This window comes from Vespula vulgaris, chromosome 14 (assembly GCF_905475345.1).
Source record: "Vespula vulgaris chromosome 14, iyVesVulg1.1, whole genome shotgun sequence".
NCBI lineage: Eukaryota > Metazoa > Arthropoda > Insecta > Hymenoptera > Vespidae > Vespula > Vespula vulgaris.
The window spans coordinates 3770128-3792719 of NC_066599.1; the positions used below are offsets into that span (position 1 = coordinate 3770128).

The 22592-nt window shown below is 31.7% G+C and overlaps 3 protein-coding genes across 6 annotated transcripts in view; all 3 read right to left on the reverse strand.

Moving 5' to 3' along the window:
• Positions 1 to 8292: 8292 nt before the first annotated feature.
• On the reverse strand, positions 8293 to 13222 carry LOC127069236 (DNA damage-regulated autophagy modulator protein 1-like). Of its 2 annotated transcripts, none has more exons than XM_051006027.1 (7): positions 12531 to 13222; positions 10189 to 10597; positions 9776 to 9897; positions 9443 to 9669; positions 8917 to 9055; positions 8625 to 8776; positions 8293 to 8441 (listed from the first exon to the last, which is right to left on the reverse strand). In XM_051006027.1, exons 2-7 carry the CDS (start codon positions 10269 to 10271, stop codon positions 8340 to 8342), a joined length of 825 nt encoding a protein of 274 aa, XP_050861984.1. In that variant the 5' UTR covers positions 10272 to 10597; positions 12531 to 13222; the 3' UTR covers positions 8293 to 8339. The 2 variants fall into 2 exon arrangements, with proteins under 2 accessions (XP_050861984.1, XP_050861983.1); XM_051006026.1 differs by having other exon boundaries at positions 10189 to 11012.
• Positions 13223 to 13606: 384 nt separating this feature from the next.
• LOC127069235 (DNA damage-regulated autophagy modulator protein 1-like) lies at positions 13607 to 16649 on the reverse strand. 2 transcript variants are annotated; one of them, XR_007783386.1, is made up of 7 exons: positions 16014 to 16649; positions 15777 to 15872; positions 15542 to 15663; positions 14897 to 15464; positions 14686 to 14824; positions 14410 to 14567; positions 13607 to 14300 (listed from the first exon to the last, which is right to left on the reverse strand). XR_007783386.1 is itself a non-coding variant. In XM_051006024.1 (7 exons), exons 1-7 carry the CDS (start codon positions 16256 to 16258, stop codon positions 14250 to 14252), a joined length of 1041 nt encoding a protein of 346 aa, XP_050861981.1. In that variant the 5' UTR covers positions 16259 to 16626; the 3' UTR covers positions 13607 to 14249. The 2 variants fall into 2 exon arrangements, 1 of the variants encoding a protein (XP_050861981.1); XM_051006024.1 differs by having other exon boundaries at positions 15235 to 15464; positions 16014 to 16626.
• Positions 16650 to 16850: 201 nt separating this feature from the next.
• LOC127069227 (uncharacterized) overlaps positions 16851 to 22592 on the reverse strand; it is a 53791-nt gene continuing 48049 nt past the window's right edge. For both annotated transcript variants that reach the window (XM_051006013.1, XM_051006015.1), the window contains exons 2-8: positions 22192 to 22377; positions 21679 to 21826; positions 21321 to 21597; positions 20562 to 20805; positions 20070 to 20207; positions 19621 to 19908; positions 16851 to 19376 (exon numbers count right to left, since the gene is read on the reverse strand). In XM_051006013.1, coding sequence (XP_050861970.1) covers positions 18955 to 19376; positions 19621 to 19908; positions 20070 to 20207; positions 20562 to 20805; positions 21321 to 21597; positions 21679 to 21826; positions 22192 to 22377 — 1703 coding nt within the window. In that variant the 3' untranslated portion in view covers positions 16851 to 18954. The remainder of the gene's footprint in view (positions 19377 to 19620; positions 19909 to 20069; positions 20208 to 20561; positions 20806 to 21320; positions 21598 to 21678; positions 21827 to 22191; positions 22378 to 22592) is intronic.

Sequence of the window (22592 nt, forward strand, 5' to 3'; positions counted from 1 at the left end):
GGTAAACGCGCGACCTATGTCATATTTAAACGATTGATATATAACTTTTTAAATCATATTAGTCATAGTTTAGAATCTAGAGCATATATTTTTTACGTATACATACATACATACATACATGCATACATATATATGTATGTATTCGTATACGTATATGTATAGGTATACGTGTACCTATACATATATATTATACGTATACGCATACGTTTACTTAGTAATATTCATTTTTTGTTAATATTTACATATATATATAGGTACACATACCGTTACATATATACTTACATATGTATACGCGTATCGAACGCTCGAACGGATGTTCATATATTCTTGCATTTATCGTTAAGGCATCGTCATAAAACGCCTAGAAGACCGTCATAAAAACCGGAACAAAGCAGCAAAGAGCTCATCTACGACCTCGATGTATATAAAACGATCGTTAATACACCTTCTAAGATGAAAATAATGACGACGGTGAAAGATTAAATGCTCCTTCAAAGCGAATCGTATTTTTAACGTTGATGATCTCTCTTCGTACACCCTCATTTCTTTATTTTTCCTTTTCTCTTTTACGTTTAAATCACAAAAAAAAAGAAAAATAATAATAATAATAACGTTAAAATTTTTCCTATAGACGATATGAAATTTCATCGGGATAAGAGAATTTAATAAAATGTATGATTAATGATATATGATAAAATGTAAATCCAATAAAAGATGACGAGAGCTCGTCGAATTTGATAAAGTCTCGCATATCGTAGCGTAGGAGACGTTTATGGGAATCGTATTATAGAGAACGATGATAAATTTTCAGTAATGTCTACTGACTGCGTTCAGCATATTCGATTGCTGAAACGACGGTATATGCTTCTCGTTTGTTCTATATTATTATGTAAAAAGATTGACGTATCTCGTCCTGACGGTTTCACGCTTACAAATAGATGCTTTGCAATGTTTAATACAGAGCATGACAGTTATGCGTGTTCATTATGGTTGACAGCATGTTAAGAACTCAGGAGACTTTCTATTCATTTATGTTTACGTATGTAGATATGTATTAGTAATGTAGATATTATTAATGTTTACATTAGTATATAATATTTTATGTGTATATGTATGTATATATATTATAGATGTATATTATAGATTATATATTATATATATATTATAAATATATATTATTGTCTTTAGAGATTAATAATAAGCAAGTATTGTATTAATTAATTAAACTGTTTATTATTTAGCTTTTATTCTTTTTATATTATTTCTATATTGTGTACGATTGTTAATAAAATATTATCATTATAAGATAAATGTATATAATAAAAGTATTAATTTAAGTGTAGATTATTATCATTTCCTCGTTATTATCCATGCAATATATTTATAAGTCTCGAAAAATAATGTTCCATTATCTCGATTGATATTTCATAAATTAAGTAAAGTAATTACTTTTTCTTTCTTTAGTTTTCTTTTTTTCTTTTCTTTTTTTTTTCATTTAATTGACGATACGTTTTACCAGTGTTCATTAATATCAATATTTAAAGCAATTTGAAAAGAGTATAATATCAATATCTTTGAAGTGGAAAATAAAAAGAATGGATAAAAGCAATCGTGAGAATAAACGGTAGAAGATATGAAGAAGTTGAAATTGAATCGTTCTCGTAACGTTAAACGCAAAATAATCCGTCGATATTACGGCCCAATATTCGGTCTAACAATTTCATATAAAATAAGATCGAGAAAGAAGTCACGATTCGTTTCATCGTTTTCAAAGAAACAAATAACTTCGACTCTCGTTTTTACTACTTCTTTAAAAACACACCTTTCTCAATATTTTTCAAAAACAGTACGTTCAACTAATTTGAACGTTCTTTTATTTCCAATAAAAATTGTAAATAAGAAACGTGCGTACCGAATTCGCGTAAAAAAAAATAAGAAAGAAAAGAAAAGAAAAAAAAAGAAATTACATTCTTATATTTACTTGCTTTTGTTATTAACTATTATTGGAAAAAAAAGAAAAAAAAAAGGAAAAAGAAGAAAGAGAAAAAAAATTACGAAGAAAAAACCGGATTGCAATTTTGTATATATAAATGTTATATCTTTTGAAAACGTTGTAAACCTTAGAACAGATATTATCGATTATCGATTATAACACGTCTATCCTCGATACATCAGGCGTGACTCTAAGTTAACGAAAATTAGCAATCGAGCGAGAAGTCAAAGTGTTTCTTGTAACTTTCTCAGATAAGTTCTCTCTCTCTCTCTCTCTTTCTCTCTCTCTCTCTCTCTCCGAAGTAAGTACTAGGAAACTCAAGGGTAAGAAAGTTCTATAGCATATATCGAAGAGAAATATAGCAAACTATACAATTACTATTGGCTATATGGTGTACAATGTAAAGGACTATTGAGTTTACCTGCAGCTGCACTCGAACCCTTTTCCTTTAAAGGCACTTCCAATCGTTGAAGAATCGATTTGGATTCGTTTTTCTTTCTTTCTCTATCTCTCTCTCTTTCTCTCTCTCTCTCTCTCTCTCTCTCTCTCTCTCTCTCTCTGAATAAAACCACTTTTTTTTTTGTATACTCACCATGTATACATATAGTTAAATGCATACTGATATATATATATGCATCATGATATTTGGATTATCTCTCAGAACGATTAAACGATGAAAGGATAGGAAATGTATTAAGGTAACATGAGCACGTATCTACAGACACACATACACACACACATACACACGTCACAAATACAAACATACATGCATACATATATGGTGCTAGTGCGTTAAATCCACTAACCAGGAAATCCGATATGTTCCACTAAGAGTTACGTCGTATCAACGATAATTTACGGGGCTGGTTAAACATATATACACACGCAAACATATCCACACATACGTACACGTGCGTATATACACAAGCACATAACGGAGTTATGTGGTTTATGTATATATATGTTTAAAGCCGAGCTACCATCCTATTCCGAATTCCGTTGGAATTATTTTAGAGAAATTACGACCTGTTTCATATACACACACACACACACACACATCACATATACTCTCCTCCTTCCCTCCCACATACACACATACACACACATATATATATACATATCCGATATATATGAATTTGATTATATATGAGAAAGTTTGGATGATGAAGGCCTACCTCGAATTTCTTCGTTTCCACGGAATATTCGTATAATCGATGATATGCGATCGCTATTCATCGGAACCGGGAATCAATTATCCATTTTCTATTAGTAGAAGTTCCAGGTTGGCTCGTTCTTCTTGCTGTTAGTCTCCTACGCCTTCCATATTCTCTACCCTCTACCTCTCTCTCTCTCTCTCTCCCTCTTATCTTGTCTGCTTTAAACTCACTTTGGTATTCCAAGGTCGCCCCAAGAAGGTATAGAACCTAATGGCATATCTTATCGAAATTTGACGCTCTCTCTCTCTCTCTCTCTCTCTCTCTCTCTCTCTCTCTCTCTCTATCTATCTATCTATCTATCTATCTATCTATCTATCTATCTATCTATCTATTTATCTCTCTCTCTCTCTCTCTCTCTTTGAAAGACTGCAATTTACTGGCATTATCTTTGGATACTAATAGGTATCAGCTGTTCATCCTGCTAATCTCTCGTCACTTCTACGATAGTTCAAACGAAAATCTTTTATGATATGGAATCAATATACTTACATGTATATATAGGAAGAGGAATCTTGTCTAATTAGATCTAATTTATGCTGGAAGAAAATAAAAAGAAAATACACACACGCAACAGCAGACACACACGCATATGCACACAAAAAAAATTATACATCGATTTTTATAAGAAACGTCTCCTCGTTTACTTCGCTTACTATCTTATTTCTAAAGCACACGAGCTTGCTTCTGGTTTATTCGTTTATTCTTTTTTATTTAATCCTTTTTAATCTTTATTTTACGTTTGTATTTTTTTTTGTTTTTGTTTTATTTCATTTTTTAATTTTTCGTTTTCTTTCTTTATTTCTCGTTTTCTTTCGTTTTCGGGCAATGATACATCTTGAAAAATGGAGCTTAAGTACGTTAAGTAGGCGTTAGTTTCTTTCTTTTTTTCTTTCTTTTTCTTTTTTTTTTCCTCGTTTTATACTAATTAGGTATATAGTTACTGCACCTCGTATATTATACGCGATGATTTAGGCACTTTAGAACGTACACATATATATTTATATTATATTATATTATATATATACGTATATATATGTATATATATATACACACACATATATATATATATACACATATGAAATTAAGTCACTGATCACGCTCGTACGATAAATCATCATCTTCTAATGTTCTTCTGTATCCTTCTTCGTTGATTTATACTGTCTCCCTCCCTCCCTCTCTCTCTCTCTCCCTCTCTCTCTCACGCTATCTATTTCGTTTTATTTATCTTCTTTTTATTAGAGGAAAAAGGAAGAACACATGGAGGAATGTTCACACATGTTAGATAAGTCTCTTTAAGATCGTGAATCGCAATTTTGTTCACGGTCTGCCATTTTGAAACTACTTAGGCCTTATTCTTTTGTAGCACCTTTCTAGCATTCCTCGTCACGATGAATGCTCAATCGAAACTTTTCTATGCACTTGGTTCACTCGCGTTCTAAGCCGAATCTAGGCCATACCATACATACGTACATACATACATACATATATACATACACACCTGCACACATGTATATATATATACATATTTTATATATATATACATATAGAAGGAATATCCTTATATACATACATACATATATATATATATAAGGAAAAAGTTTCACATACTTTCCTTTACATGCCAGGATGAATTTCGATACTCGGTTTCGAAGGTTTTCTTAAAAATTGTGTGTACGTAGATTTTGAAAGCGTAGCGTTTATCACAGAAGGCAGCAGTAGCTGTGGGACGATTGCGATCATAGACGGTAGAGTTTGTCTTGTAGATTATGAAAAAAAAAAAAAGAAAAAATAGAAAAAGAAGATAGAGGAGATAGAAAAAAGAAAAAAAAAAAAAGAAAAAAAATTCTGGATAATGGGCAATGTGCATATCTATATACGTATATCCGTAATTGTCGTTCGAAAGTGAACGAATCGATTCTTTAGACTTTTTTCATTGCAGATTCGATATAATAAGAATCGATAATTTTCAGATTGTTTTTTTGCTTTCTCGATTCGATATTAATCTTGGTTAACGTAAAAACGTTGCTCGAAAAGTGCAATGGAGCAATGGCGTTGAAGAATATTGTATTTAATCAACGATTTAAATTGTGCTTACTTGTTTATGTAAGTATATGATATCGTTAAATAAATTATTTCATTATTAATTAGATTTGTTATTTTCCTATTGTCATTTAAAAATGAATCAAAACGATAAATGAGAATGATAATGATTCTACAATCACAAAAAGATAATTCGTAAATAAGACACAATAACTTTGCTACGCGATGAATTTAAAAATTATTATCAATATAATATTGATAAATAATGAGTAAACAAATAATATACTTATCATACGATAATAAATATTGTTGGTAAAAATTTGATCGTTAATAAAATAAAATATTGCTCAACGTTGTAGAATAGTGCAATGTTCTTTTTTCTTTTTCTTTCTTTTTCCATCAAAAGATCAGGGCACACGTGAATATCGACTTTCACTCGTAGTTTATCGTTATCATTCGAATCCAATTCGGCCCTATATAGATTCGTTGTATCGTCGAAAATTGTTATTTTAACAACAACACCTTTGCCAAAGTCCTTTGAGAAAATTGCGATGATTTGGTCGAACGTTCGTGAAAGTAAGTATAACGATGACGTTGATTTATCTCGTTTGGTAAATCTCGGAGAATTTTATAATTTTTTTCATAAGGTAATTAGAGAGTGAAACACTGCTGAGATGTCGATTGTGAGATTTTTCAAAAACAATGGGACCTATATATATAACTATATATACATATAGTTTTGATACTTCGACAAGTCCTCATTGTAATAGGCCACTTCTATCATAACTGACAGATCTAAATGCATCCTCAACGAGATCAGTGAGACATCTCACTGCTTGTAAAAGTGCTGCCAATAGCAGAGACAAGGACAACGATATCAATTTGCTAGGAACCAATGCATTCTCCGATTGATTTTGCGTTCTGACAGAAGTTTTTTTTCTTTTCTTTTTCTCACAACTTTTTCCACTCGTCGAATCCTTTTCATGAATCCTTTCCATCGACAAAGATGTCCTTTTCGATTTGGTTGGTGATCTATCACGAGAACGAGACCTTTCTATGTCAATCGATTCGGTTGATGTCTTCGTTGATTTCTTGTGATAATCCGGAGTCGATATAGTCGACCTACGATGGGACACCATACTTTCAATTTTTTTACGAAAATCTTCTGTCTTGTCTTCAAATCCAATCAGACGATTTTCGTTGGACGATCTTCTCCTTCTCCTTTCTTTATTTTTCTTTCCTTGTTCGCCTCGACCAGACGAAGACGATCTGTCACGACGAGTCTGTAAAGTACCATCGGATTTGGCCTTGTCCCTAGCTTTTAACAATCGATTGCTCTTGTGTTCGAAGAAAATGTTTTGTAAAGATGTCTTAGTGCACCTGTCTCCTAATTCTATCTCCTTGAACGATGAATTTTCGTCAAGAGAATTCGTCCTTGTATGACACTTGTCCTGACAATGTATCTTCTTTTCCAAACAGGAATTATTCAGATTATAATCAACGGTAGGATCCTCGGGTTCTGACCAACATAGTCTGATATTTTCCTTATTTTCATCGATGACTGTACGTCTCGATGGTGTCTTGCCTAAACTATTTAAAACGAAGTTCACAGCTTTGGCCGAATCAGTTGTTAAATTCGTTTCTAACTTTTGCTTTTCGAGATCAGCGTTTTCGTTCACCCAATCGTTATTTGTTTGATCGTCGATCGATTTCGGAGGATTGTTCTCATCTTGATTAGCAGTGTCCGAGGATTCCTCGTTGGAACCACCGAAGGGACAAGCATTCGCGTCGCCATCTTCATCATCATCGTCCTTCACAGTTAATTTTTCTTCCATCCAGGCTTCTTCCTCTTCCTCCTCTTCGTCCTCCTCTTCATCCTCGTCCTCATCCTCGTCGGACCCAAGAGACAAAGATTTGTTTCTTTTTATCACTGGTACGATACTATCGGCGTAAAGAAGATCCTGCATTTCGTAAAGGCTTCTCTCGATACTTGGACTCTTATAAAGAAGATTTCTCAACTCTGGCAAGTCTAAGTCTTGAACGTGAAGCAAATTTTGTTCGATGTTTAAGAGACTCTCTTCGATCTGTACCAAACATTGTTCGATGTCGCACGTAGTGTCCTCAGGCTCGTTTTCTAACTTCTTCGATACCGAAGACTTTTTTGAACCTTTCGATTTTTCACTTTTACCTTCACCTTCCTCTCCAGAGCCTTGACTCTTTTCTAATTTATCCTTCCAAGATCCAATAGGCCATTCGGGTGGCTGAATACCTTGATGTTGCGTCTGGCTATCGTAAAACACTCGATAGTTGCTATGACTATTGGCTATTTCGTAATTAACGTCATTTTTAGCGTTCCATAATAAAAGACGTTCAGTTTCTAATCTCCCGCTACAACTACGGCCTCTGATACCAGAAGGACTGTGATCGCCATGACTGTTTGCTATAGCATAATCATCGTCTTCTTGACGACGTCGACGATCCTCAGCTTCTTTCTTAGCAGAAATTTCGGAAAATAATCTTGAATATTCGTTATGACTGCTCGATTCTCGATAAGCATTGCCATGACTGTTGGCAAGTGGATAAGTAGTTAGACCAGCATCGAGATCGGGACCACCTCGTCTAATCCAAGGTCCTTCGGCGAACATACTGGACTCGTAATTACCATGACTATCGGCGTCATCGCCAAAATCAACGTCGTCGAAATCGGGAAAATTTTTTTCTTGATGGATCATCGCTGACTCGACGCAACCATCGTCGATTAGAATGTAACCATCAAGGACATTTTCGTCCAAGTCGATCCAACGACGAGTATCGTCCTCTTGAGAAACGTTCGTTTTTTCTTCACGTTCCTTTTTTTTCTCCAATCCTTGACGACGTCGTTCTCTTATCGCTGAATTATGCACATGTATTTGTACCGGGCAGAGGTCATCGGGTCTTCTTTCGTTAGGTGGTGTCGTTGCTATTAATGGAGCGACATCATCCAACAGAGCATCCCTGTATTCTCGATATCTATATCCAGGACAAGGTGTATCTACTGGCGAATGAGAAAGTAGGTTCACATAGACACCGGTACCTCTGCCGTTAAGGGATCAGGTAACTGTTGAACTCCCTTGATCTTGATACAACGGAGAAGCCTGACTTTCGTTCAGAACTTCGTTACTTGATCTTGAACGGTTGAAATTGCATAAAATCTGGAACGAAATTTCAACTTCATCAGCCGTCAGGGTTTCCTTCAAAGAAAATTTTACGAACGAATTTAGCCGAGTGAGATTCAATACATCGAAGATGAATGTCGATGCTTGAGATACTCACTCGACTATGATAAATTCATGTATTTATTTTTAGTTGTTTAATATTTATGATAAATATATCACCTTTGGTTGAATCATCCTAATGTCTCTGAATTCATCAGTGAACGTTAAGATGTAGACACAAAATGCAATCGCACAGATCCATTCGGTGACAGTACTAGCAACGTGAAGTTCCCAACCACCGTCATTTTTGTACCATTTCTGAGGATTAGTACCTATGAGGTAAGGTCGTTAATTATCAAAGAATTTAATTAAATAATTATAATTATAATTAATTATAAGATCTTATTGGGTGAACGAACTCTTATTATTTCTACGTTTGGATCAACAGATTTGATAAATGTTTCAAGCTCACCTTTATATGCTAGACTAGCTAGGACTCCGGTTATGAATATGACGAAGAAGCAAACCGTGCAAAAAGTTGATAGTGCCGTTCGAAGATGGGCCATTCTTAAAGAACATCCAAGGGGATGCAAGTAGAACGAACAAACAGCCTAATGGACGAAATTAATCTATAGATTATTCTATAGAGAGAGTTTATTATCAAAAATTTCAATAATAATAATGTCAAACGATAATAAATTTATACATTTAAATAAATATCTTATCAATAATTAATATCTTAAAACGATTAATAATATCGGCTATTGCATCGTAATAATTTCAATAATAAAATATGTATTTAAGTAAATAATTAATAACGAATAATTGTACGTCATCGGAAATATTCATAATAATTTAAACGATCGATTTAATAATTTAATAAATATCTTAACACGTTCGAAATATTTAAATAATAATTTATAACTATTTGAATAGATAATTAATAAGAAAGAATTTGACGTTAAGATTGTTATAGTTGTTAATTTTTCGATAATTACCTGTGTCCAAAAATATGCCGTGCCACCACCAAAACATAAAAATGCACCTATCATGTGAACAACGATGACCGATGTCTCTTGAAAGTTTGCTACTATCGAAACACCTAAAGTAGTTGTTAGGCCAAGAATCAAGGCCCAATAATTCCATCTTGGTAGAGATGCTTGAAGACGAAATGCAGTAGTACATTCCTTCACTTGAGAGTATCTTATATAGATGACGAAGCACACTGTGAAAGTAAAGCAGAACAAATTATATATCCGTTTGATAATAGCCACGACGTAACATTTTTCTTACTATATACTTTCAAAGTCCAGTTTTACATGTATACTCACTGAGTGCAGCAATCATGTTCATAAATTGAGCGAATATGCAACTTTCTGGTGCCGAGGTAGCAACGTCCGAAATGTAAGGGAATCCTGCTTCTACGTGATCAGATAATACCGCTATGACGTATCTGAAGATTAAATATCGTATTACTATCTCTGTATTCAAAGCACGAATTAATTTCCATTGAAATTTAATTAACGATTAATTTAATCATACGTTTAACAGATCTTTACCATTTCATTCTTTTTCTAACAGATTACGTAGAATTTTCATTTTTTAATATAGGATTTATATTGTTATTAATTGAAAATTGATTCTTCCTTGTTTCATATCGAGAAAATTATTTCGTCTTTATTATAATCCTTCTTCTTTTTCTTCTTTTTTTTTTTTCTTTGTTAAATAACAATTTAGTACTCACGTGAGGACGAACACCGCCGGCAGCGAAACGAATAGTATGATAGGTAAATAATGAAGATTAACCAGAAAATCGTTTTTGTCCATGTTCTTTCCTTCTTTCAACGTATCGGACCACCACCGTTCGTCGTCGATTCTTTCTTCGTTATCGACGACGTTGTACGTCGACGATCGGCGTCGTTTTCCTTGAGAATCGTACGTCGATGCATGCGCTGCCGATGCGCTCGTTCTCGATGAGATACGATCATTCGTGCTTCTTCGTTTTCTCCCACCACCACCACCTTCTTCTTTTCACTTCTCTTCACCGGCTGTCTTATTTTGATCGTGATCATTAACTCGTTCGATGATCTTTGCAATCGTGTTGCAATCGATCACAAACGTCCGATCTAGCTGCCATTAATGTTCTTTCCTTGCTATTTATTTATTTTTATTATTTTTATTATTTTCATTTTCTTTTTCTTTATCACGTAAGACTAATAATAAACGATTATGTAATTCGTTGCGTAATTATTAAGATTTTTTTTTTTTTATTTTGAATACTTCTGATATCGAATTATTAATAAAGAAAGAAGATATCTATATAAGTAAATTATTTCTGAAAGAAATATGTTTAGAAAAATGATATCTAAAGTTACTTTAATTATTTCGATTTAATTATTTATTTCGAGTATTAATTAAGATATTTTCAATGGATTTTAAATCAATAATGATGTTATCATTTTTGAGAAGTAAGATGAAAGACCATGTTGAAATCGTTAGGAATAAATCGGATCGTTGAACGCATGTTGCATCAATTCCAACAGCTTCTACTTTCACATTATCTATCTTCTGTAAACGTATAAATAGATAAATCTAGATCGACATATATTCAATTCTATTTGATTTGATTGTGTCAAACGTGTTTTGACGTTTAAGAAAATTAAATAATTAAATGAACATTAAGAAAAAAGAAAGAAGAAAAGAAAAGAATGAAAAGGATAATAAACTAGCACGTTTCCAATATGCAACTTGTTTTTCAAAGATAACTAATACTATTAGCGTGTAATAAAATGTAATAAAAAATTATTGTTTCTGTCATGTAAGTTTACAAAATTGTTTTTATATCGAGTTTAAGAATATTTATATCAATTTAGTTATCCATTATCATTATTATGCATATTTTTTTCCTTTACTTATATCAGAAATTAGAACGTTAACATTATTGTCATTAATAGTTATCTATGAAATCCATACATGATATACATATATATATATATATACATATACATATATGCACACATATCTTTTCTATAATATATGCAAGAACATGTTTGTTTCTAGTATCTAACACGTAGTAGATAAAGACAGAAAAACAAATGGTATATATATTTTTTTTCATGACATATAACGTTTCAAACACGAACACGTTGTTTCTATAATAGATTTTGGTAGGTAGAAGATAAAGAGACAGACAGATGGTGTGTATATATATATATATATATATATATATATATATATATATATATATATATATAAAACGAGGAAGTGTTCGACTGAGAAACGTCGTTTTATTCCCTTCTACGTCATCCCCAACGTAACATCGACCCTCCCTCTTGCATACACACACACACACACACACACACACACACACACACACACACACATAGACATATACATATATACACGTTTATCGTATTACCGCGCTTTCTGGGATTCCTTCCCGTCTGGACACAACAAATGAGGAAGAAGAACATATGCTATAGGATTATTTGAAAAAGTTCACTAATCGATGATGGCTCGTACACGTGCACCAGTAATGATCACGGGATTGAATATGTTTATATGTATATACATAATTATACATACATACATACATATATACATATATATATATATACATACATACATTATATATACATTTATACGTACATACGTACAGATATACATATAAATATATATTTCATGTACATTGTGTATATATATATATATATATATATATATATATATATATATATATGTTACGGAGGAAATAATTCATCGTCAACAAACTGCAGTGCAGGAAACGTGCAATTTTTCTCACGCGGGGGCGTTGGCCAGACACCATGGACAATTGAAAATATCCTTTGGAAGAAGGCCATGAGACTTTTCAAACGTGACATTTTACAATTTTTTATTTGTACGAACCAAAAAAAAAAAAAAAAAAAGAAAGAAAAAAAGAGAGAGAGAGAGAAAAAAAAAACAAAAGGGAGAAAAATAAAAACAAAGGAAAAGAAACGAAAGTAAACGAAAAGAAAAGAAATAGTACAAGGACGTGTGCAAATATTACAAAGACGATTAATAATCGACGTATTCAATATATTAATGTACCTTAGAATATACAATTGCGGTAGATTCCTCGAGACGTTTTTCTCACTGTGATCCAGAATTTCACTGCAGGTGACTTCCTGACGACTGTCAATGATAGAACGGTAGGAAAAGTGGGGTTGAGTGGGGGAGGGAAGGAAGGGGGAATGGGAGATTTAAAAAAGGTGGTAGAAATATTTTTTTTTTCTTTTTATGAATTTCGATGAATTTTTCTCTCTGTTCCTTCTCTCTTTCTCTCTCTTTCTCTTTTCACTTAACGAACAAATACCAAGATAGAAATGTTTCTTCGAAAATTATTGTTCTTCTTCTCCGTTTTTATTCTCCTTTGTTCCTTGTTCTTTTTTATTTCTTAATTTGAAGGTTTCGATGGGAAAGGTTTTCGAGACGTGGAAGAAAAGGAAACGCGAGAATTGTGACGTGCTAGTCCAAATCGTACTGAGGTTATGGGCGACCGTGCGATCGATGATGCGTCGGATGAGGAAACGCGGCGCTCGTAGCAGCTGCGCCACCAAGAAAACACATCGTTGACGTTTACGTTGCCGTCGGTACGCGACGTTTCTACGTTTCTAAATAACACAAGACGATACTCTCTCTTTCTCTGTCTCTCTTTCTCTGTCTCTCTCTTTCTTTCTTTCTTCCTGGGTACGTAGTTTTTTGAATAGCGAGCAAGAGATCGCGAGTAAAGAAATATGTTCAGCCTAGGTTTTAGCTATCGTTTATATATTTGTCATTTTTATCGATTTCTACGAAGCAATTTTTCTTTTAACGCTGCTAACAGCAACAAATTTAATTTTTTTCTTCGATTCGATTTTTCCGTCGTTGCTGATTGATTCTTTTCAATGTTATTATTTCCACGAACGAAACAGGTCCTATTTTCTTGTCACTGTTGTATTTGAAGACAGTATGATTGTATAAAATACGAGTAAAAAAAAAGGATTGAAGAAAAAAGAAGTAAAAGTAACAAAAAAAAAAGAAGAAAAAAAAGAAAAAGAAAGAGAGAGAGAGAAGAAAAAAGAAAGAAATTAAAGAAAGAAAAAGAATGTAGAAAAAGAAATTTAAAAAAGCAGTGTATGATGAAATCTTCTTGAAAAGAAATCTCTTAGAAATCTTTTTTGAAGAGACATGTACATATTTCAAAAGTGATGTATACATATAAAAAAGGAAGAGTATAAAATATTACGTGTAAATTACGTAAGAAAAAGACTGAAAAAATATTGAATTATCGCTTATCGTTAACACATTGTATTAAGCGCATAAAAATATTATTCTTATTCTTATTATTCTTATTATTACTTTTCTTTTATTATGATACACTTATTACGATTCTATTTTCAATTATTCGAGAAACGCACGAAATACGACGTAACTAATACGACGATTAATTAATTAATATTATTAGCTTATTATTATTATGTCGGCGATATGAATTTATTATTATCATATTATATTTAAATACCTATCCGGCGATGATCGAAAAAGGCAAACTCACTGCCGGAGAACTTCCGTTCTGACGTATCTCTATTCGAATCTCTGGTCTTTTCTTCACATTTTTATTTTTCAAGGTCGCCTAACTAAACTCATTCGATGATATAATCATTAGCAGCTATATCTTTTGCATTGTTGTTGCAAGGTCCATCGTTAAATAATTATATATCATTTAGTGATCAATTTATTATTATCGAGATTAGATCGATTATCACTGAGTAATCGTTTTTTGTACATTCAGATTTCCGATCTCAATTCTTTCTTTTCTTTCTTGTCCAAATAAGTTATCTGTAAACAGAGTTGAAGTAATAATTTTTTATAGTAAATAGAATACAATCCTAATGTTAATAATATTTTTTTTTATATCTTATAAATGTTAATTTGACATTTGTTCTACCTTAATTATGGGCATCTCGAAATATATCGTATTGTATTCGTATACGAAAGTAACTAGGTATACGCCACTTAAAAACACGTACAACCATTCTGCAACAACACTTACATTATGTAAGAACCAACCATTATCGTTTTTGGTCCATTTTCTATAATTCGTACCTAAAATCCAATATATATATATATATATATATATATATATATATATATATATATATATGAAATGTCAATCTCGTCAGATTCGTATTTGAATTATTATTTGATTAAATTATTTACTAACCGTTAAATTGTGATGTCGCAATTGTACCAGGTATTATAATTAATAGAAGTAATATAAACAATATCGTTGAAAAGATAATTCGTACGTAATAAATATAGCGATCGGAGAGAATACCAATCATCTCTTTAGTGATTTTAGTCTGTGAAAAAAAAAGCGATCAAAAAGAGAGAGAGAGAGAGAGAGAGAGAGAAAAAATAGAATTAAAATTTACGTGATTCATTGAAATATTATTCGGTGTGATATTTTGCCAGTTGTTCAGTGTAGATTTTAAATAAACAGTCAAGATATTAGTACTGTATCCAATATCAATATAATGTATCCAATATCTAAACTTATATATATATATATATACATAAATAAATAAATAAATATATATATATATATATATAAATATCTTTTTTAAAGTATTCACAGATATACGTTTAATTGAAATTTAAGAAAACATTTGTAAAGTTTGTTTATATCTCCGTTTGTTATCTCTATTCGTGTTTAGATACATTGGAAAAGTATTTATTAAAACATTATGCGACACCATAGATATATACTAACCTGAGTAATCGTATATACAGTGACACCAAGAAAAAGTAATAATACACCGGTGTAATGGAAAGCATAGCAGGGTTGGACAATTGGAAAATTTCCAATTAAATTGATACCTATAACGATGACTGTACCGAATAAAGTAGATATATTGCTGAATTTTTTTGTTATCATATTTTCGCCTCTATCTCGTATAAATTGAAGTAATACAAGGTGTCTCAGTAATATGCCCATACCGACTGACGATAAAAACGTATAAAAGGATTACCTAAGTTGAATGAAATATTAGTTGGTTGATAAATATTGTTCAATTTACCAAATAACCCGACCAAGTTTACAAATTGCGCGAAAAAACTTGTTTCAGGATAATAATAAGCTGCTTCGGATATATACATGTATCCTAATTCTGCGTGATCCATGTATAAACAAAGGAAAAATCTAAAAACACAATTATATATATATATATATATATATATATATATATATATTATATTTGTATTACAAATTTTGTTCTTTGATAATATATATTTACAATAGATTTTCAGACTTACGTTCCAAACGAGGCAATTAGAATTAGGACTGCTATGTGATAATGCAGAAGTTTCAATATAGTTTTATTCATCTCAATAATATAGCTCTTCTGAATACTAGAAATGTTATTATACAATAGGGATAGTAAGAATATAAAAAAGAAAAGAAGAGAAAAAAATGATAATATTATTTAAAATACAAAAAAAAAGAAGAAACAGCTGATGTGAAAATTAGGATCTGTTTAATAATGATCTAACCTGGAGACGTCGATCGGATCGATAAAATTCTTCTCCTCTTGCAAGAAACACTTGTCTGTGGACTCTTTACAACAGTCTGGTAACGTCTGAGCTTTCTGATTAATACAAGCACATAGTTTACTTATTGTATATAGATCGGAGTTATGATTAACGGATGATGTGTCGTGATCGTTCGTATTAGTCGTCTCAATGCGTTCGAATTTCCTTCTATGTTTAAGTGTGGGTGACAAATTTGATACTTCCATCGTTCTTGCGATTTGTAATACTTCTTCTTTGAATTCTTTCGAGGTTACTCGTCGAAATTAATTATTAACTTCTGTTACACTATTCTATTATTCCACTATTTATCCTAAATGATTATTATGCCTTCTCTTACTATAAAACTTGACTTGTATATTGTATTAACAGATTCAACATTCGGACTAAAAATGAACGCAACTCATTATTCAAACTGTTATGTTTACTTGTTCAGCAATATTAACCGAATGAAATCAACGATGGACATGATAAAGTTTTTCAAAGTATTTCCTATATCGCGAACATTTTTAAAAACTAATTATATGAGTTGCAAGTACTTGCCATCAGTTATTACTATAATGTGTCATAAATAAGTTATTTTTTATGTCCTTCGTATTGAAGATAAGATATTATTAAAGATATTAATTTTTGTTGACCGAACTTTTAACTTATCATATACTTACTTGATATTTATATCTTGGAATAAATTAAATGAACTACTAATTATTATATATATACGGTTATATATATTATATATATAGGGTTTTGATGAATCTTTTATCGTGAAATAAAAAGGAAAAAAGACAAGGAGGATGTAAATTACAGCGTGAAAACATATTTTTATAACAACTAAGTTTGTAATACAGTGTTACAATGTCTTCAAGGTCTCCCTGTTAAATATTTTGTCAGATATATATATATATTTTTTACTTTTAAATATGGTCAAATATTTTTACAATATCTTATCAACGTTTTTATACTATTTTCTAGATATCGTACGTAATGGTTTCTTGTTCTTTTTTATTTTCACTTTTTCTTTTTCTTTAAAAATTATTTTTGTATGACAATACAAACGCAATGTTCTGCGTCTTATAAAATTTTGTTATAAAAGGAAAAAGAAAAAAGGAAAGAAATAGTTTAAAAACTATTGTCGAATACGACGATATCTTCGATAGAGATTCAGCAGACAAATGTAGCCTATTACCAGGGGCGCAGCTTCTAATAGAATTTTGACGTTTTGTCGTTGGATGGCGCTCGAAGATTGTATCGATAATCGAAGTCAAAGATGGCTGAGATTTTGAATGATCCATTCAACATTTTTCACAAACAAATGTTAAAAACAGAAACAATATAATTGTTTAATTAATAATTTTTCAAAGGAGACCTAGCGAATGTTAACGACGAATCAGCCTGTTGTATTTTCCGTTGACCTTGATTACAGCATAAGCGTATTTGGAAATATCGACAATTTTAGTATAACCACCCTGCACACACACAATTACGTAACTATAAATTTTCTACTATTTTTCAGCTATTCAATTGTAAGACCGAATGACCGTAACAATCTTGAATGCTGAATTGTACTCGCATACATACATAATCGTTTACATACATGGCACCTAATTTTTATATTTTATATTATGTATGTAATACATACATACATACATACATACATACATACATACATACATATATATGTGTGTGTACACTCTAACTATAAATATCGCGATAAATAAATAGATACATACCTATATTATTATCTCGAGTTGTTCATTAATGTTTGATCGCGAATGTGTGAGTTATATTTTGCACAATAATAATAATAATAATAATAATAATAACAACAACAATAATAATCGTTATAATAATAATAATAATAATAATAATAATAATAATAATAATAATAATAATAATAATAATGATAAGAATAAGAATAATAATAATAATATATAATCACGTTTTTTTTATTAGAACATATGTTTTATATATATATATATATATATATATATATATTGTATTACCTCAATATTCGCATAGATCTTTCGATCGCGTAGACTAGTTTGAAAATCTTTAGCTAGCGTGCCTACGCTATTATATTTATTAAGCGCTATTTCGTAAGACTTATTAATAAGTTTTCAAAAATCTTCATGTAATTTTGAAAAACCAAAGAAGTAAGATATACGTCGACAGGAGTCATGTGTTTTCTTTTTATCTTTCTTTCTTTCTTTCTTCTTCTTCTTTTTTTTTTGAATCCATGATGGACGGAGCGTGTTTCCGTGGTTCCTCTCTCGCCGATAGCCGACGTTATTGTCCTTAATTACGTCGCGAATTCGAACGTCGCGATCAAAATATTCGAGACGATAAACGTTTCGGATCACTTTCTCTTTTTCTCATTTCTTTTTTTTTTCATTTTTCTTTCCCTTTTCTTTTCTATCTTTCTATCGCTTAATACTAAATCTAACAGCGTAAAAACGTATTGAAAAGAGGAGAAAGAAGAAGCTAATCGTCGATTTATCATATATTTATCGGAAAGGCAGTGCCGCGGTCGGATTGTTAAAACTTTGTTTAAACAAATTTTTATCATATCCTTCTTCTTTTCTCTTTTCTTCCTTTTTTTTTCTTTCTTCTTTTGTCGTACTCATTGTTTTTTAATTTTTCTTTGTCTCTTCGTCTCGAGTAGATTATTTCTTTCGCGACTATCATCATCATCATCATCATCATTATCATCATCATCATCATCGTCATCGTCCTCATCGTCATGATCATCGTCATTATTATTATCAACGAATCGAAATTGTATTATACAAAAGATTCGTTTCTGTTTCGTTATTACTAAATTATCTTTTTCCTTTACAGGATAAGTTTTTTGTTCTCCTTCTTTTTCTTTTTTACGTCGAACGCGAGAAACCCTTTCGTCTTGAAATTATGTACTCGCTTCGTCAATGACCGTAATCGTTCGACTATTAGCGTTGGTAGGCTGACTTCCAAGGTGCCACTTGACGGCATTCGTTTCGTTCGAATCTTCTTCCTGAATCGGTGAGTTTCCTGCCACGGCATTAGTGCCAACCGTTTGTTGACCACAAACAGTCGTTTGACCGGCCTTCGATCGTGCCAAGGACCATCTGCGACCTCGTCGGTCCATAATAATCGGCATCTCGGCGATCAGATTGTTTTCGAATTCTGAGAGCATGAGATAGTTCTCAACCTTGTTGCACGAGGTTATACAATCACCTATATAATCGAGATCATCGAGAAGATTATCTGGAAGATCCATATCGGCTATGCCCTCCTCGGAAATACACGTCAGTTCGGGCTTTTCTGCTCCTAATGCATCTATTATGTCACCTGATGATTCAAAGAAAAAAAAAAGAAGAAAAAAATAAATAAGAATGAAAACTAAGTATATTATCTATGATTTATGAATTTATGTACTATTATGTTATTATGTTGATGTGAAACTTGAAAATAAATTGTTTTAATTATCGAATATCATTTTTGTTTCTTTCTTTTTTTGACGTAAACAATTTATGTATAATTCGTGTATACGTATATATATATATATATTTTTTGTTTTTATTGAAATGTTTACCAGGTGCTGGTCCAAGTTCAGCTCCAAGTACAAGGGCAGCAGCAGCTGCACCAGCAGCTGCTACATGTGTCCCATCGTTTTCGGGTTCCTGACTAAAGGACGGTCTCCGTTGTTGAGGACAATTACCAAGAACACATAAATGCTTGCTACCATTTGCTCTGGTATGTTTGTGTTTCGACAGGTTTCGTCTATGGAGATCTATGAAGAATAGAGTGAAACTGCCGACTAAAACGCAAGTCGAGCTAAAGTAATAACCTGCTTTACCACCACAACCCACGTTTATATATCCTAAAAAATAAATTAAAAAATTATACACACAAACACACACACATATATATATATCAGATCGATTAGAAAGGATTAAAGTCCTTTGTATTGTTTAAATTCAAATAATAATAAATATTATCGATAACGAACTGGAACAATTTTACGTTAATTTTAATTATTACCAGAAATTGGCACACCAATGGCGATCGGTATCGCTTGAGAGCATTGAACGAAGCCCCAAGTTCTGGCAAAGTTTCTTGCTCTTACCCTTTCGTACGTATACATTTTCAGACTATAATGATAGCCACCGCAAAAGATCCCTGAAAGAAGAAAATTACCATTTTATTGCTCGTAAATGGATTCGAAGTGGTCGGTATTACGTTTAACAGTATGGAAGAATCATCAACGATAATATAATGAATTTTATTCACTGATCTGTAGAGAAAAAAAAAATTGGTCATTCGATCGAATTGTCATGCTTCATTCACTCACGAAAGAAAGAAAGAAAGAAAGAAAGAAAGAAAAAAAAAAGAGAGAGAGAAGTTAAGGAAAGGATTTTAACTAAATTTACGATCAATTTGTAAAAGTAAATTTTTTCATTATCACGTTGTAAAGTCTCCAATGAAAAATGAAAAATAATAAGAAAATGGGGAAGAGTATTCTCGATAATATACCGTAAATCCATGTGAACATAACATATCCATGATAATTTCCTTGAACAGCAGTGAGTGCGAGAATGCAAAGCCCACATACGAAGACAGCAGCCTGTGTGAGATACTGCCTTGCAATTCTGCACTCGACGTTCCGATGAACGACCAAAAGACCGAAGGCCACGCAGCCAAGTGTCCAAGCCAATCCGAGATAAGCTTGGAGCAAGACAACGGTGTCTCCAAGGCCTTCCTCCTCCGCTTGATGCGCCTACGTATTATAGAAAATCGATCGATCATTATTCAGCCTTCGTTGTAAAATCCTAAATAACGTGATAAATGTATAAAACTTATATATATATATATATATATATATATATATATATATATATATATATGGAATGGTTTATTTTGAAAGTGATGTAAATCCAATAATTTAAAAAAAAAAAGAAAAAAAAGAAAGAGATCACATATCATAATTCATCTCATAATCATAATTTCTGATTAATTTAGTATAAACCTTTTGTTCATAACTATTTAATATTTAATATCTTCGAAAATGTTAATTTCTTCGTTCGATTTAAAATTGACTAATAAAAGAAATTAATATTTATAGCGTAACGATATAACATGTTACTCCTTAATTTTCTCGAAGCAACAAAGAATGGACTTGTACCGTTTTCAAAATAAATGAGTCATAACTAATTGTAATATTAACTTCAATATTAAAATAATAATAAATTATGAAAATAATGAATAATCGTTAATAGTAATGTTCATTTTAACCAGATAAAAAATCGGCGTGTTTATTCCAAAAGCCGATATCCCCGTTGAAACCAACAGTATCCTAACTGTTTTACTTTTGAGGGTGCTAAAATCAAAGAACGCAGGTCTATCGTCGGTCTTATTTTTATCCTTGATCTTTCTCTTTTGATTCTTCAAATGTAATATTGCCCGACGTTGAGGATGATAAAGGGAAGCACTTCGATAAAATGTTCCTAAAATGAAGGTGAGGAAAACGACACCGGTCACCGCTTGAAGACCCAACCGCCAGCCTATCTTGCTGTAATATACGGTTATCCATCTTATTCTTTGTTCTTTTTTATTATTTAGAATAGTTTTGTTAATAAGAATAGCAATTTACCTAATGGCACCTTTTATGAAGGCCGACATGACTGCTATACCCAAACCACTTCCAGAGACGATGAAGATCTCAACGAGTTCTCTTCTTCGTTTGAAATATTGTGCTACCATTAACGTACTGCAATCTCTTGTCATACTCACACCTATTCCTGTTGATGTTTTAATTAAAAAGAAAGAAAGACAGAAGAAAGATAAATAAATAAATAAATAAATAAATAAATACATACATAAATAATTTCTTGAAATTTCTTGTAAAGCTTTCTTTCTTTTTCTTCTCTATTTTCTTGTCTTTTTTCTTTTCTTTTTTTAAGTACAATCGTTTTTGTTAAGTAATAATAATAATAATAACAGTAATAAAACTTTGATTGGTTGATATTGTTTAAACAAGTAAATATTAATCTTGACTCAACTTTACTGTCAGCTCGATTTATATTAATCGAATGCTCGGAAATATTGATTACAAGCGGGACTTCTTTTCGATTTAATTCAGGATACGATTCTTTTACTCACTCACCCACCATGGTACCATAACTGAAGAACAATTGATGAAATTGCGAGGCGAAGGACGTGAAGAGGCAACCGAGTGCCGTAACGAGGCCACCCAAAACGGCCGTAACTCTGGTGCTTTTTCTTCTACAGAAGGCTATCGTAACGGGTGATACTAGCAAGGCTACTCCAGTGGACATCGCACCTAGCCATCCTACGAGAGAAAATCAATTTAATTATTTCCTACATCCTTGATATTAATTACTTAATTAATTGAATAATTAATTAATTAATCAGTATCGATAACGAAAAATCATTTCTTTTTTCTTTTTTTACACACGAAATAAAACAACTTCGTATGGTGATAATAATAATGAAACAAAAAGGATAACAAAAATAAATAAATAAATAAATAAATAAATAAATAAA